Source organism: Asterias rubens, chromosome 13, assembly GCF_902459465.1.
Source record: "Asterias rubens chromosome 13, eAstRub1.3, whole genome shotgun sequence".
Lineage (NCBI taxonomy): Eukaryota > Metazoa > Echinodermata > Asteroidea > Forcipulatida > Asteriidae > Asterias > Asterias rubens.
The window spans coordinates 3,512,225-3,528,894 of NC_047074.1; the positions used below are offsets into that span (position 1 = coordinate 3,512,225).

Below are 16,670 nucleotides of genomic sequence, written 5' to 3' on the forward strand. Positions count from 1 at the left end.
CAGGATTGGTAAGAAAACAAAATCGTGAAGTTCACAGATTTACATCAAACTTACACCGTCTAATGATGATGATAATAGAAAACATCCCTTGAAATATTTCTGCCTGAAATTTCATATTTGATGAGAAATGTGTAATTTAAATTTGCGTTTTATTTATCGCTCTGTTATATTTATTTGTTTGTTTGGCATCAATGTCATACAATGTGTAATCGGGTTTTCACTATTTGCTCGTGACCTAGATGGCCGATCGATCTCACACTTCTACAGAATTGTCAGTTTTACATGTGGATTACATGAAGTGCTTACACTGCCAGCAACTGTTTTGTAAGCAAAACCAATTCTGTAATGTTCCTTTAAATTATTTACATTGCAATATATAACGGCTATACACGTTTTTTTGTGGAGTTAAATCAACAAAAGTTCTTAAACAATTTTGTTTACTAGATGTTAAATTTGCATCGGGGATAAAGAATATTAATTTTTTGTTTTTACCCATATACACCGATGTGTGAAGCACTGTATATTCAGTACTTTCCCAAATTGCAAAGGTCACGGGTTCGAATCCCACCCGAGTAAAATGCCTGTGATTTTTTTCACAGGACTCGGGAAAGTACTGAGTATACAGTGCTTCACACATCGGTGTATATATGAGTAAAAACCAAAAATTAATATAATTTTGTTTACATTGTAAATAATTATTTCCCTCCGAAACCAATAATGTCCTAAAATTAATTTGTAATACACCTGTACCTCTGTAGATTTTCCTGGATTCGATCTCTGGTAGCCATTGAGATTTTGTTTTTGAAGAATAAACCAATAATGAATGAATGAATGAATGAATGAAAGAAACCTATGATAGGCCACATGGAAGGATACGCAAGAAGTTCTTTAAGCTGTAGACAGAACCTTGGTAGTCAAGACGGTAATTGTTAAGCGCAGTGTGTAGTTACAGCGCGGCGTAGCTACGGAGACGATACACACACCCTCGATCCCAGTATGTGTGTGTGTGAGTCAGTCGCAATTACCTCGCGCTACCTACGACTGTCTGTGACTGTTGCCTGAACGGCAGACAAAATTATAGGCAGCGCCTAACGACTTGTCATCAAGTTCTGAACCTTGGAGGCAATTTTCTCTGCATTGTCTGTACACCATCGAGTAAGGTCAACGGCGTGGTGCGACTTCAACTCATTGCTTTCTGTCTGTATGCTAACTTCACTTGGTATGCAATCACCGGCACCATCGCACTCCTTGAGGAACTTTCGCATGAGAAGAAAGTTGTAGTTTTCCTCACTGCTGCATGGCTGTGCCTAAACGAAAAACATGGAAACATATTTAAGTATTACTTCACAAACTTCCTGGTCCAGTTTTACAGGACTCGACTAGATCTTGGTCCAATTTCAAGGCTCTGCTTACCGTAAGCAGGGACTTTTGGCTGGTTTGTTTGCGTACCCCCACGACACTATGGGTGGGCATTATTCGTTTACATAGCTTTTTATAACGCAGAAATTCGGCACTTGTCCTACCAGCGGAGAATGGTGATCGTAAGCGCAGAACTCGGCGGTAAGCAGAGCCATGAAATTGGGCACTGAACTGACGTGAGCCGAACCCGAAGCCAAATCATGGACAGCACCCAATTAAAAAAACAAGTTGTTTAGCAGTAAATACTGCTTGGCAAATTACTATGCTTAGTAAAAAATGTGTTTCTGCTAAGCATTACTATTATCTGCTTAGCAAGTTTGGTGCTTACAGGCTTTTATATGAAATTGGGCCCTGGTCACCACGAGACCCCAGACTCAGGTTGAAGCCTGAACTGTAAGGGATTGTATGGGTGCTGTTGGTACCCTGTTGATCTCACATTCAGTTCCGCATCGAGGTTTGGTTGGAATTATAGACCATGTAACGGGGAAGGGGGGTTGCCTAAACATGAAACACATTTATAGTGTTTAGCACCTAAAAAAACTAACTTAGGGTAAAAGGTAAAAGGCTGCACAGACCGGCTCATTTATGAAAGGGGCACGAGTGACTCCTGACCCCTCAAACACTAAAATTGGCTTTCAAACACAACATACAAGTAATGGTTTTTTTTCATGGTAAGATTTGGTTTTTATCTATTATTATTTTTTTTTTTACACACTCAGAGTTTCTGGCCTAGCGGTCGAGGGGTGTATTATGCCGGTTATACCGTCTTCTTACCTGTAACATAACCTTCAGCAAGTCGTCAGTAGGGGTCATTCCAAGTTGTTTGATATATTTTTTAATACATTTTTTTACTTTTCCCTTCCAGGAACTTATATCACTTCCTGGGTGCATATCTTCAAAAGGGAACTGAACCTTTGCGTCATCTTGTGGGTCGTGGCCCTGTATATAAAGTTGGGCAGAAACGAAATAGTGTTTTTACTTTTTGTGACTGAATTAGTGGTTCAACCTGTCGTTTTTATCAGGGATTCCCCGTTCACCAGTCGCCCACAGTAGAGGTCGCCATCACTGAGGTTTACGGGCCCACATAACTCTCAGCCAATGATAGACTTTCTTTTGATCTCCGTGTTAGCATGCATTGTTTGACCTTGTGACGTCATTTGCGAAGAGCTTGATGATTGCAATGGGGATGTATGTGTCTTACCAAATACCGCCTCGTTTGATAATAACAATTTTGAGAATTTAGATTTAAAATACTACAACCGAACCGGCAGATTTTTAAGTTTTTGTCAATTTTAAGTTTACTTGCCTGTATTTTCGCCTTCAGCACTTCCTTTAATAGTATGTCCGCCTCCCTGCAAGTGTCTCTACACTTCTTAAGAACTTCATTCGCACTTAGGTCAGCATTCTGCAATATGGACACTTCAAGTTCCAGGTGTGACTTGCGAAGAGCCCCTTCGGCCAACTTGTTCACTGCCTCTTTTCCTCTATGCATGCTCCTCTCTCGAACTACTGCCAGCTTCTGGACTCATAAAACCATTGCCAAAAGTTATATCCTCATAGTTTGCAAATGAAGCAAACCACAAGACCTGTAAAATCTCAGTGTTGTTTCTAAAGTGAAGGGCGTTGTCAGCACATGCTTACATATTATTATTTCCATTGTCTTTAAACAATCATACACTCTGACCAGCCCATAATGATATGATATTCTAAGCTGGACCATGCCACTTGCCATAAGGGGGGGGGGGGGGCAATCAACGTGGGTTTCTGATTTGGTTGAAAGCACAAAACCCTACCAGCATCCTTTGTGTATAAATGCTGTTGGTAAAATGCAAAGGGTATAGATGAAGCCCAATTTTTAAAACAATATTCAATTTACAAACAAAATATCAAAGCTGTAACGCATGTAAAAGAACCTAGTGCACTTTTCGAAAAGAGAAGGGGTTCGCCCCGGTGTTCCTGGCCGTGGCTACTGTATGCGTCGCAGCACTTTGTAAAAAACCTTATGAGGTGCTAAATAATCGGGTCTCAAAATTCATCACGAAAATAACGTATCTTTCTGAAAGTTTGTATATACTCAGCGCCTTGAGTACCTTGTTTGGTAGATAAGTGCGCTATACAAGACTTCGATATTGTTATTATTAAAGCTTAAATTAACCGAGCCAAAACCTGAACATGTTAACAACGCACTAAAATACACCAAACTCAATAAAAAGCTTGTGATATTGAAACCAATCGGGTCCCTTGCTGCAGGGTTGAACAAAACAAAGACCACAACATTGCTGTTTACTTCTGTGTTTGTCTATATTTGAGAGGGTTTTGATTCAAACATAAACACCTGTTAAATCTTACCTCGAGGAGTTTCCAGGTACTACCCATCCTTACAACGAAATCTTTGCGGTCTGATAGTATCCTCAAAAGTTCATCTGCCTTGTCATACGTCTTGTCCAGCTCTTGTTTCGAATCCTGCAGATGGTTAGAGGACAACATATAAAAGTAAAGAATAAAAGAAAAATCATTGAAATCAAGCCAACATATCCGGTGCCTATAAAAATAGAGGAACCGGCCTCCTTTCCATGTCTCTACATGGAAAAAAAAAAGTAAACTAGTTGTACCTTCAAATCAGTCACCAGCTTGTCCACCTTCTCTCGCAATTCAGACGAGTCTGTCACGGCGTCAAAAAAAATGTTGTATATCTCTTCAACTTTATCGATGCACTGTCGGGCAAGCTTCACTGGACTCTGACCTTTCAAGATTTTCAAGATGGCTTGTGTGTGTATTCCGCTGTGTTTGACATGATTTACCAGAGTGAAGAGTGTTTCGAGAAAGGGGTTCTCGGAGTTGTAGCACGGCTGTACCTGAAAAACATAAAAATAATAAATATATTCGAAAATAAATCAATCATAAAAATAAATAAATTACAATACGTGTTTTTTTTAAGTTAGTTTGTATCCGATTTTACTCAGCTGCTGGTGTCTTTATGTTGCGCGAGTGAGTCGTTATAAAGGGCTGTTGTGGGGTATTGTTGTGTATTGATGTGTTATGTTGTTTTTGGTTGTTATTTGTTTTCTTTATTCTCTTTTTCATGTGAAAATCAAGTCTTTATCTACCAACTGTCACCAACTAGTATCACCGGTTCGTTTAAACAGTCTCCTCAACCATGAAATGTGATGTTGTTGTTGTTCTGTACTTGTCTATTACATACTTGATCGCTTGCCACTATTAAATACAAAAATCTTCAACCTTGTATGGGACTGCGAGGCTAGCGGGTGTACAGCGTGCTGCGTATGGTTGCGAGGTTGCTGCGAGGGGTTTTGAGCGGCTTGACTGGTCCCCTGTTGATTGGTCCGAGAGGATGTGGGTGCAGCTGACAAACATCACCTCGGACCAATCAAAACACAGCTTACTTTCGGTCGTCAGCATGCAGTATCTACTTAGTTAAATACTCTCTTCTTGATAGGACTTGACGTGTGTGAAAGGAATGTAGGTGAAAGGTGATTATGGACGGGGACCGACCTAGGCTCGAGGCCACTCTCTGGCGTTATACACGAAGTGTGACGTCAGATGTTAAGGCTACTATAAAAGGCAAGTCCTGATCGGCGACCCTGTTTTTGTCTACCGGTAGGGGGCACTACATCGACTGTTTTAGAGCCCGACTCGGACGGACTGGGGCAAGTCTACTTAGTTATTTATATTTGATATGGTTTTTGATGTGCAATTTTTATGACGTTTTTGTCCTTGTGCCCTTTTGTGCCTTTGTTATTTTTATTGTCTGGATCGCCTTTAGATAGTGATTATTTTCGCTTTTTGGTTATCCGCAGGCTTGTTCTCTGTGTAGTCATATTTGTATTGCCTATTCTTTGTATGTTCCGTTTGCCTGGAAATAAATAAATAAAAATAAATAAATAAATAAATACACATCAGGATCAAAACACGTTATAGTATTATCCAGATGTTTGTGATATACAGATATCTCTTCTCCCGTAATTACAAAAATAAACTTCGCCAATAAAGACTACTAACAACTTGATGTAAACAATGTCGACTTCAACTTTACCTGAACAAGTTTCTTGTAGAGATTTGGGTAGTGCTCTTTAAAGTTAATCTCAAAGTACGATTGAAGTTTTTCTTGAAGCTTTTTCTCTGTTTTCTCTGAATCTTTCTCTCCAACAGTTAGAGGAAAATATTGATCCCTCCTCTCTTCTTGTATACCGAGTCCATCTTTCTATTATCAAGAAAAGGAAAAACAAAACTTGCAAAAATACATAACAGTTGAACGTAGCTAATTGCACTTCCATTATTACTTCTTGCGGCAAAATGTTCAACCAAAAATAGCTGGTACCAGGAGGTTAAACTAAATACAATATATATCGAGTTTCATAAGAGTGCATTTTTTGTCGTTTTTTTTATTTTGTTCAGTGACTCAATTAAGGCCTATTCATATAGTCACTGGGAAAAAAAAACGGAGTGGAAAAAATATCAAAAGTTTGTCTCAGTGTCACCATTTTGTTGTTTTATTATTAATATGTACCTCAAATTTGACAATGATGTGATCCAACAGAGGGCGTAATTTCTCACAGCAGTCGACGGCAGCGTACATCTCTTCTTTGGAAACGCTTTCGGTTGAACTTTCCTCCCGTCCATCCATTGCTAACCATCCGTTGTTGATCTGGAATCTCTCTTCGAGTACTTTCTTCTCCATTTCGAAGTGTTGCACCCATGCCTGCCTGAAGAAAGCATCCTCACGCAACGTGGTCGAAATGCTTTGCTTGATCTTCTTGCAGTCCAACTCAAATGTGTCTTTGTCGGTGTCTCGACTATTCACACTACTCACAAAGGAACGTGGTTTCTCATCTCGATGCAAGCAATCACTCGGCTGCTGTGAACAGCAGATGTCCATTTCTGCAAGGATCTGAATTCATTCATTGGATAACTATTTTTGTTTCTGTTTTGGGGGTAAGGAAGACCTATAGTCTAACTGCCCTACTTATCTCACGATATGCAAGACGTTGAAGACGCAAACCCAGGATCAAAGGACCTGAGTCACTAAACATAGGTGCGTAGAGTGAGTGAATCGACTAGTTACAAAGGATCTAGACATTGATTACACTCGGCATGAATGGAAGAAAATAAAAGTCATTAAAAAAAGGGCACGCGCATACACAACAACAATAAAAATAGCTATCCGATGAATTAAATTACCTCCAGAACCTTAGATTTTGCGGTCATAGGTTTTGTTATTAAAGGCAGTGGACACTATTGGTAATTACTCAACATAATTATTAGCATAAAACCTTTCTTGGTGGCGAGTAATGGTGAGAGGTTGATGGTATAAAACATTGTGAGAAACGGCTCCCTCTGAAGTGACATAGTTTTCGAGAAAGAAGTAATTTTCCACGAATTTGATTTCGAGACCTCAATTTGATTTAGAACTCGAGGTCTCGAAATCAACCATCTAAACGCACACAACTTCGTTTGACAAGTGTTATTTTTCTTTCATTATTATCTCGCTCAAATTTTCACAGGTTTGTTATTTTATGCATATGTTGAGATACACCAACTGTGTAGGCTAGTCTTTGACACTAACCAATAGTGTCCACTGTCTTTAAAGGTGTTTCCCACTATTTGAGGTTTCCTTCCTAAGTCAGAAGGCAACAGGAGTTTATTGAAACATTCATAAATCACAACTCTAATTTTCGCTGATATCTTTTTGTACATTTTTTTTGTATATATATATAACAAATGTCAGCATACCTGAAGGAACTTTGATCGTGACGTTTTCTTGAGGAACCCCTTCTTAATCAGTCGTAACATCTCCAAACTGGCGACAAGGCTTCCACATCTAACAGCTTCACGATATGGCTCAATACAATCAGACTCAACTTCAATCCGACTCTGCTGAGATGTGTTTGTTTCAAGGTTGAAATGGGCGATAGCTAAAGCCGCATCAGACAACAACTTTCGCACCCTGCTTAAATCTAGACCCTGCTTCCTTGCATCATAAACATTCCGGCGAGCCTTCTTGTAACAATCTCTGACATCTTCTGCTGGTTTCTTGCTCATCTCTTTTCCACGACCCCATTTTAGATACGCTGCCGCAAGGTAGAATGGAATGTCCAGATCGGATTCCGGATTCAACTTTTCTAGATTCCGTATAGCCTCCTCAAAGTCCAAGTTTTGAAAGTACAAAATTCCAAGACGTAGCTTTTCATTTTCTTGGCCCAGGTAATGACTGTGTAGCTTTTTAAATGCAGTCGCACTTGCGGCCTTTGCCTTACTTACTTGAAACTCCCATTTGCACGTTTTTTCATCAAGATGTTCAAATGATGACAGTAAGCCCATTACCTTTTGCAACATGTTAAAGTCTGAAGCAGACCCTGTCTTAGAATAATCAAAGTAAACAGTTAATTTGTTGACTGTTGAATAATGTTCCGACTTCTGCAGAATGTCTTCGTAACAACGCCTCTTCGCATCATCATCTGTTTCTTGATCTGCAAGTAGATGCACCTTCTTTAAAGCAGCTACGAAATGCATCGGTTCATCTTCTAGACATTTATCGAACTCTTCGAGGGCTTTTTGGGTATATTGTTTTTTCTCTCCAGCGCTACTCTTCTTGGATTTGGCCTTAGACATGTAGCACAATGCCAGCTGATTGTGGCTTTCCGGAACATCATGATTTGATTTGATTTTCTGAGAAAAGACAGAACGATATTTTAATATAGCCTGATCCAGGAGATCAGTGTCACGTCGTCTGTAAAATCGCATCAAGTTGTTAAAAATAGCTTCCACTTCGGGAGCCTGTTTGTGTGCCTCTTCCAGGTGTTTTTTAGCCTCGTCTGTTCTACCTCTGCGTCGACTTAAGTTCAGTCCTAGGTATGAATTGCCATGTTGGTATTTGTCGTTTACTCTGATCAGTTTCTCGCAGTATTCTTTCTCCTTGTCCATTAGCTTCATGCCGTATTCATCTAGGTCTTCATACAAACTCCCAACAGGTCTCTCAAATCGCATGATCCTCCCGGTTACCAGAATAGCTCCAAATAGAAAGCCAGCATTATCCGGAAACACGTGGAGTGCCTCTTCGTAGATCTGTAGAGCCCTCGTGTACATGGTAGGCCCCAAACGTGTAAGAGCACTTGCCAATAGCGTTTTTACAACAAGCTCGTCTGTTTCATCCTGTCCTAAACCACTCAGCTTGGACAATAGTTTGTTTACCTCTTTGGTATTATGAGAGTTGTGCTCTATCCACATACGGTTCAGAATTGCCACCCTTCTGTAGCCAGGCTGCAACTTTGGTTCTGTTTTAGTAACGTAATCGTCTGCTTCGTCCTGGCCAGGCTGCAACTTTGGTTCTGTTTTAGTAATGTAATCGTCTGCTTCGTTCAGGAAAATCCGCGCTTTCTTGACGTTCCAGCGTAATCTGCGGTCGGATACTTCTAGATAAGCTCTAAACAGCAGTTGATCAACTCGAAGCAAATCTGGGGTCATTTTCAGATCGTGGTCTATTCTACGTATGATCCCTTCAAAATCAGTAAGATCACCAGCAGAAAGATTCCAGGTGAAATGGCACGGCTGCTCTTTCCAATGAAGTGGTTCAGTAGTCGAGGACATGATTGAACTGTTGATTGAAAACAAAATAATGGAGTCCATTCATTTTCTATTAATATTCAATGGGAAGGAATTCTGATGAAGCATTTATATTGAATTGTGTATTTGGTTTGCAGTAACACCATGTGTGTATCTACTTGCCAGGTAGAGTTTGTTCTTAGAGAACTGTCTTGCTTTATTCTACTGCCGCGGAGTAGACAATCGGATGTTCGGGAGACTTCTCAGTTCTGAGAAGAACTGTCCTGCCTGCTTTTTAACTATTACCAGGGCGGATGGTATTGAAAACAGACTGGACTGCTACTTTAGCTTATAGGATCGTAATTATCTGTACTGCCGCGGAGTCAGTTCTGAACTGGTCTCAACGTTTCAACTAGCTTGCTCTAGTCATCGTCAGGAGACAGACACACACATAGATACACACATGGTGTTACCGCAAACCAAATATACATTGATACCTCACCATGCAATGCCTAAAATACATTTATATTGTGTTGCGACCAAAATGCATACTTCTGTTAATGGGTAATTCCATGTCAGACCAACGCACTTTTTTACCTCATGTCTTCCGATTTTGATAAAAATTGCTGTGCTTGTAGGTGCTATTGAGCAATGAATGCACACCAATTTTTAGCCCGATCTGACTTACCGTGTGGTCAGGGCAGAAACCACTACAATTGGACGTTTTTAGGGTAAAATCCCACCTTTTTGGTAAAAATATGTCATAACCATGTCAATTCTCATCACAAATATGTAAATTTGGTATCAAAATGATGAGAACTGCATGCTGAAATCAATTCTTTTGTTAAAAATAAAGTTTCTGAAATGTAAGTCACTGTAATCTTTATTATGTTAACGAAACAAAAATCACTTAATAGAGCATGTCTTCCTGTATCAGAATCCACTAAGAAACAGTTGGGCTCTTCAAAATTTACAATTTTGTGACTATTTTTGTACAAGTCACCATGATCTTTAATATGTTGTCGTGACCTTTGACCCAATTTTTGAAACAATGCACCATTCCAAAAATCAACAAAATAAAAATCACTTGATAGAGCATGTCTTCCTCTATCAGAATCAACCAAGAAACAACTGGGCTCTTCAATATTTGTATACTGTCAGCCATTTATGGGAGTCACGTTGTAGACTCCCATAAATGGCCGACCGTATTAGTTCGCAAAGTAAAAGGAAAACCACGCAATTTCGAGGCAAATTTGTGTGGATCATTGTATTCTACTTTTAAATTATCTTTCTAACCATAACAAATTATGCATTTATAACAAACGGTTTCAAACGCTTTGCAAAGACCAACTCGACCTATCCAAGGCAACGTGTTCCTTAAAGGGTCGCTCATTCCTGGCACTGGTTCGCACCACTCCATAACAATGCACTCAAATCGTACACTCAACACAGAGCACAAAAGTGTACACTTAACTGTTTAAAGGCACTGGAAACTGTTAGTTATAACCCAACGTAATTGTTACCATAACAAACTTACTCGGTAACGATCAATGGCGAGCTGTTGATAGTATAAAACATTGTGAGAAACGGCTCCCTCTGAAGTAACGTAGTTTTTGAGTGAGAGATAATTTATCACTCAAATATTAACATCAGGCCTTTTATTAGGCATCTGAAAGCAAACACGTTATTTGTGGAACAAGGGTGGTTTTTCTTTCATTGTTCTCTTGCAACTTTGATAGCCAATCGAGTCCAAATGGTCACAGATTGTTTTATTGTGCATATAATAGGATACATCAAGTGAGAATGCTTCTCTTTGACAAAATACCAAAGGTGTCGCAGTGCCCCTTTTTTTGTGATAAATATGACAATTACCAAACGTGGCCAGTGCCTTTAAAGCCATTGGACCCTTTCGGTACAGAAAACAAAAAAAAGTTCACAGATTTATAAATAACTTACAGGGTTTACAGAAGGTAGTGGTGAAATACTTCTCTTGAAATATTATTCCATGAAATGCTTTACTTTTTGAGAAAACAGTAAAACAATTTCAACTCTCGTTAACGAGAATTACGGATTTATTTTAAACACATGTCATGACACGGCGAAACGCGCGGATACAAGGGTGGGTTTTCCCGTTAATTTCTCCCGACTCCGATGATTGTTATGCTAATCATAGATGTTATCACATACATGAACATTTTGAGCAGGGAACCATTTGTACGTCTAGTCTATGGGATTTGAGGCATTGCAATGTGACATATTAAAATGTTTGCAAGGTAGATAAGATTATGATCTTTTGAGAACGTGAACGCTTTTTATTCTACTACCGATCAGTAAGCGTTGCAGGAAGTATTTTGAAATATAATAACTTGAATTTTTTTCACTGTATCTCTTTGTGAGGAGTTGTTCCTTTATATTGGAGCAATTGTTTAATTGTTATAGTATAAAGTTATTCTCTCTCCGCTGAGGATGCGGGGTGGCGCCCTTTGAAGTTTAGAGACCCCCCCCCCCACGCTCCTCACCGCCTGCACAATCTTCATCAGGTGAGGATGCCAAACTTTATCCGTAGTTTTAAACCTTTTATTATTATTATTATTATTATTTATTCGGCAATTCACATAAAAATACAAAAATACAAAAATTTTATACGTAAAGGATAAAGCTCTTAAAAACATTAAATAGGCCTATATAAATATAAACATCTGGATTGGAAAAACATTAAAAAGGGAGATACATCAAGATATAAAAAAGGAGGACAGGCAGTAAAAGAGAAGACAAAGTACTACACGACTGAGGACAACAAAAAGACATCAACAATCCAGGTTTGCCAGGACTGACAAAAGTGCCTGCACTGTCACCAAGAGGTGTGTCAGTCCAACCTGGAAGGACAAGAGACAAACAATTACACATAATAACCAGGTTAACAAACAAACAAAAAAACAAACAAAAAAACAAACAAAAAAACAAACAAACAAACAAACAAACAAACAAACAAACAAACAAACAAACAAACAAACAAACAAACAAACAAACAAACAAAACATGGATGCAAGACAACAATAAAAACTGACAAGATAAAAAACATCAGTTTACAAAGCTGCCAGAAAAGGAACTATGTGGAATAAACCGCAACTTTTAGTTTCCCTTTAAAAATATTGAAATTAGCAGTGAGCAGAGAGTTTTTAACATCATTGGGTAGAGCAGACCACTTAGTTGGAAAAGAGAAAATGCAGCTGTTTTTGGTAGAAGTTTTCTTGAATGATAAATGGTTAAAACAAAGCTTGTCAGTATGCCTGCTGTTGATGGTAATTAAACTTAGGATGGGAACACTGTCACTTTGACCATTAATAAGCAATTTAGAAATCAAACATAGGCTTTGATACTTTAATCATTATAATGCAATGTTATTGACTCATGCTTATTTTCATTATATCCGCAAATATCCATAGATTCATATTCTGTTGTAGATTTTGGGAGTTTCATTGACTAAAAAGTGTAATTTTACAGTTAGAAAACTTGTGTGGGTCACAGATTTGGAGGTGACGCTTTAGGATATACATGTGCGTTGGTTAGCGTTATAAGCTATGCTGTGTTGCGGTGTACACGCACAGTCGGGTACATGTAGAAGTTAATGTTAACGTTTCTATGTATGGACGGATGTATGTATGGCAATGGCTCTGTTGGACATTGGGGGAATGGGTGTTTATTTCTGGGTGAAAATGGGGTAAGTGAAGTTGGGCGCTCAACGATGTATGTTTGTGTCTCATATCCCCATTGCCCAGTACTGCTGTGCCATTAATATATCCCAGTTAACTGAGTCTAGTGTCTATTGAGATTTTAAGAGATGAATTGATATTGAGAGGTCCAAAGTATTGTCGTACTAAAGCAGGAGTTTAATTAATGTATCTTTGTGTATTTTATCACCGCCTGCACAATCTTCATCAGATATCAATTGTGCAGGTTAGGTCACTCAACAATTCAATAAAGGGTCAACTACATTGGCGGAGAGAAAACAGAACCTGTGTGTCGTTAAAACTTCATAACCAGTATTTAGCAGCCGCTTTGGACCCCACACTACATTAGTCTTCGGACCCCAACACATATCTTACATCTTTAAAATTGTATGATTCATTTAAGCATCCAAAGCACACAAGTCAAACCATAAAAGAGCCTTTTGATCACATTTATCTGGTTTAACAGGTTTCAAGATTAAATGTCGACTTTTTAGCTGCACAAAAGAAGAAAAAAGGGGGGGGGGGAATCCGACGTGTGGCCAAGGCGTATTTTTTTTTCAAAATCAACGCTTCCAGATACACACACTTAAACAGTGCAAGTGGTTCTTCTTATAAATTGATTGGTTTAGGCCTATTTCAAAAATAAGAATCCACAGCCTTTAAGGAGGCTGAATTTATTTTTTTATTTTTAAACCATTAAGAAAATTAAAAGTTTAAGTATTCAAATGTACACCAAAGGAGACAAAATACGTGGATATGACCACCTTTTTGACAACAATGACAGCAACTCACACATGGGCAACAATGACATCAACTTAGACATTGCCAATAATGAAAGCAACTCAGACACAGGACAACAATGACAGCAACTCAGATATGGACAACAATGACAGCAACTCGGGCATGGACAACAGTAACAGCAACCCAGAAATGGACAACAATGGCAGCAACTCAGACATGGACAACAACGACCATAGCTAAGTCGAGATGGACAACAATGACAGCAACTCGGGCATGGACAACAGTAACAGCAACCCAGAAATGGACAACAATGGCAGCAACTCAGACATGGACAACAACGACCATAGCTAAGTCGAGATGGACAACAATGACAGCAACTCAGACATGAACAACAATGACAGCAACTCAGACATGGACAATAACGATAGCAACTAAGACATTGACAACAATGACAGCAACTAAGACAAGGCACAAAAATGACAGCAACTCAGACATGGACAACAATGACCATAGCTAAGTCAAGATGGACAACAATGACAGCAACTCAGAAATGGACAACAATACACTTTTCAGACATGGACCAATGATAGCAACTAAGACATGTACAACAATGACCGCAGCTAAGACATGGACAGCAATGAAAGTAACTCAGACATCAGCAACTCAGACATGGGCAACCATGACCACAGCTAAGACATGGACAATGACTGCATTTCAGACATGGACAACAATGATAGCAACTCAATCATAGTCAACAATGACAGCAACTTATACATGGACAACAATGATAGAAACTCAGACATTGACGTACAACAATGACAACAACTCAGAAAATGGACAACAATGACAGCAACTCAGACATGGACAACAATGACAGCAACTCAGATATGGACAGCCATGACCGCAGCTCAGACATGGACAAAAATGACAGCATTTCAGACATGGACAACCATTATAGCAACTCAGACATTGACAACAATGACAGCAACCCAGACTTTGACAACAATGATAGCAGCTAAGACATGAAAAACAATGACAGCATTTCAGACATGGACAACAATGACCGCAGCTAAGACATGTACAACAATGACAGCAACTCAGACATGGAAAACAATGACAGCAACTCAGACATGGACAACAATGACAGCAACTTAAACATGGACAACAATGACAGCAACTCAGACATGGACAACAATGACAGCAACTCAGACATGGACAACAATGACAGCAACTGAGACATGGACAACAATGACAGCAACTAAGACATGGACAACAATGACAGCAACTCAGACATGGACAACATCGTATATATCAACTAACAAAAAGAAACAATGACAGCAACTTTACGTTGATAATAATGACAGCAACTAAAGACATGGAAAACAGCGATATTTACTTTAAAAAGAAACAGTGACAGCAACTCAGACATTGACAATAATAACAGCAACTAGGACACGGACAACAAATGACATCAATTCAAACATGGACAACAATGACAGCAACTTAGACATTGTCAATAATGACAGCAACCATGACATGGACAACAATGACACCAACACTGAAATGGACAACAACAAAAGAGGTACGCCCTAATTGACAGTAAAACATTTTGGAAAACAAGCGAAACCGTATACTATAAAAGTAAAACAATTAAACTTACTTGATGTGTAATACTCTCTTCACAACCTAGATAAGCCTCTCCGAAAAGAAATCATCCAAAGGTACGGGTTTCTCTTGCCACTTTCCTGATGACCATACTCAATCTCCAACCAAGCCCGAAGTGAAAATAAACAGCTGCGTTGTTGGTACTCAGCCGCACTGGTACCTTTCAAAGAGCAAGTTACTCATGAATTCACCCTTTTTATGACGTTTTAGTTATTTTAGGAAAAGTGCACAAGTTATGATGACGTAGAGCACACCTCAATGATTATGCAAAACAAATCGATTTGCTTAGAAAATACGTGAGTCTTGGGTCATTGCACTTTCAGAGGGACTGAAAACTTTTGTACAAAACGCCAGTCAAGTAGTCAACAAAGTCGTGGTTTTTTTGGGGTTTTTTTTCATTGAAGGAGCAAAATCTAACTCTTTCCAACATGGAATTGATGTTAAGTGATTAATTTTGAGTTGAAATGTGAAGTTTGAAAGAAGATTATGGTTGGATCCTGGTTTTTTTTTTTTCGTTCCGGAAAAAAAAAATCAATCGATCAATCGCAACATTACATTTATATCACAAAAGTAAAACATCGGCCGAGAATGGTACAATTTTTAACAATATTGATGTTTGCACTTCATCTTACTCGATCCATGGTTTCTTGAATATGTCTTTATTTGAAGTTTTTCCCCGTTTTAATTGTAACTGGGAAGTCCCCCCCCCCCTCCCTTCAAAAATAATAATAAATTAATTAAAACTTAATAAATAACTTGTATTATATATACTTAGTAAGATAATGTTTAAAAGAAAATGAAGATTTTTTTTTTTCAAATTGTTTTTAATTTAAGGGTCGCTCGTCATTCCTGCTACTGGTTCGCCCCACTCCATAACAAAGCACTCATATATCGCATACTAAACACACAACACAAGAGTATATACTTAACTGTTTATAAAGGCACTGGACACTTTTAATAATCAATCGTTAAAAAAAAAACTTACTTGGTAAACGAGCAATGGAGAGCTTTTGATAGCAACTTAGACGTTTTTTCGTGCGTGAACTCTATGTGAATATTAATTAGTCAAAAGGGCAAATAAGACATTGACAATAACAGCAACCTAGATATGAACAACAATGACAGCAACTCAGACATGGACATCAACATAAATGGTTTACAGCTACGTCTCTACAGCGCGTCTACCAGTGTTGAAGAATAGGCAGACGCGCGCGATCTAGCTGTAGCCGAAGTCGCCGTTTCGGACACGGCCTTACTCTGAGGACAGAGCCTAGTCGGAGATTTTGGGGTCTGGGAACCAGACTAGTTATACGCATGAATTCAGGGAATCCCCTACGGTGGCCGTGAAAGGACATGTGTATGAGACTCTCCCTAACTTCCACACTCAATTTCAAGTTGAGTACGCCAAAAGTATAGACACTGACACCTTCAGGTATTCCCATTGGGTGGCCCTGGAAGGACATCGAACATAAACAGCCAAATAATTGTCATGAATAATTATTGTCTTTAATATTTATACTCGATGAACCTTCAGGGCCACCATTATTCCCCGGA

General features: G+C 38.9%; 1 protein-coding gene across 1 annotated transcript; it reads right to left on the minus strand.

The window, feature by feature from the left end:
* Window positions 1-628: 628 nt before the first annotated feature.
* Window positions 629-16,262, minus strand: LOC117298791. Its single transcript, XM_033782122.1, has 10 exons — window positions 16,102-16,262; window positions 15,112-15,276; window positions 7,171-9,031; window positions 5,948-6,328; window positions 5,474-5,641; window positions 4,032-4,274; window positions 3,769-3,882; window positions 2,726-2,938; window positions 2,194-2,358; window positions 629-1,307 (listed from the first exon to the last, which is right to left on the minus strand). The coding sequence occupies exons 3-10, from the start codon at window positions 9,022-9,024 to the stop codon at window positions 1,089-1,091; spliced, it is 3,357 nt and encodes a 1,118-aa protein (XP_033638013.1). The 5' UTR covers window positions 9,025-9,031; window positions 15,112-15,276; window positions 16,102-16,262; the 3' UTR covers window positions 629-1,088.
* Between the last annotated feature and the right edge of the window lie 408 nt (window positions 16,263-16,670).

What these genes read in the sequence shown, in the direction of transcription:
- LOC117298791 (XM_033782122.1), bottom strand. Translation starts at nt 9,024, where the DNA reads ATGTCCTCGACTACTGAACCACTTCATTGGAAAGAGCAGCCGTGCCAT. An exon ending in CACGATCAAAGTTCCTTCAG is followed by an intron (nt 6,329 to 7,170) that starts GTATGCTGACAT and finishes GAATGAATTCAG; the next exon opens with ATCCTTGCAGAAATGGACAT. An exon ending in AGCTGGTGACTGATTTGAAG is followed by an intron (nt 3,883 to 4,031) that starts GTACAACTAGTT and finishes AACCATCTGCAG; the next exon opens with GATTCGAAACAAGAGCTGGA.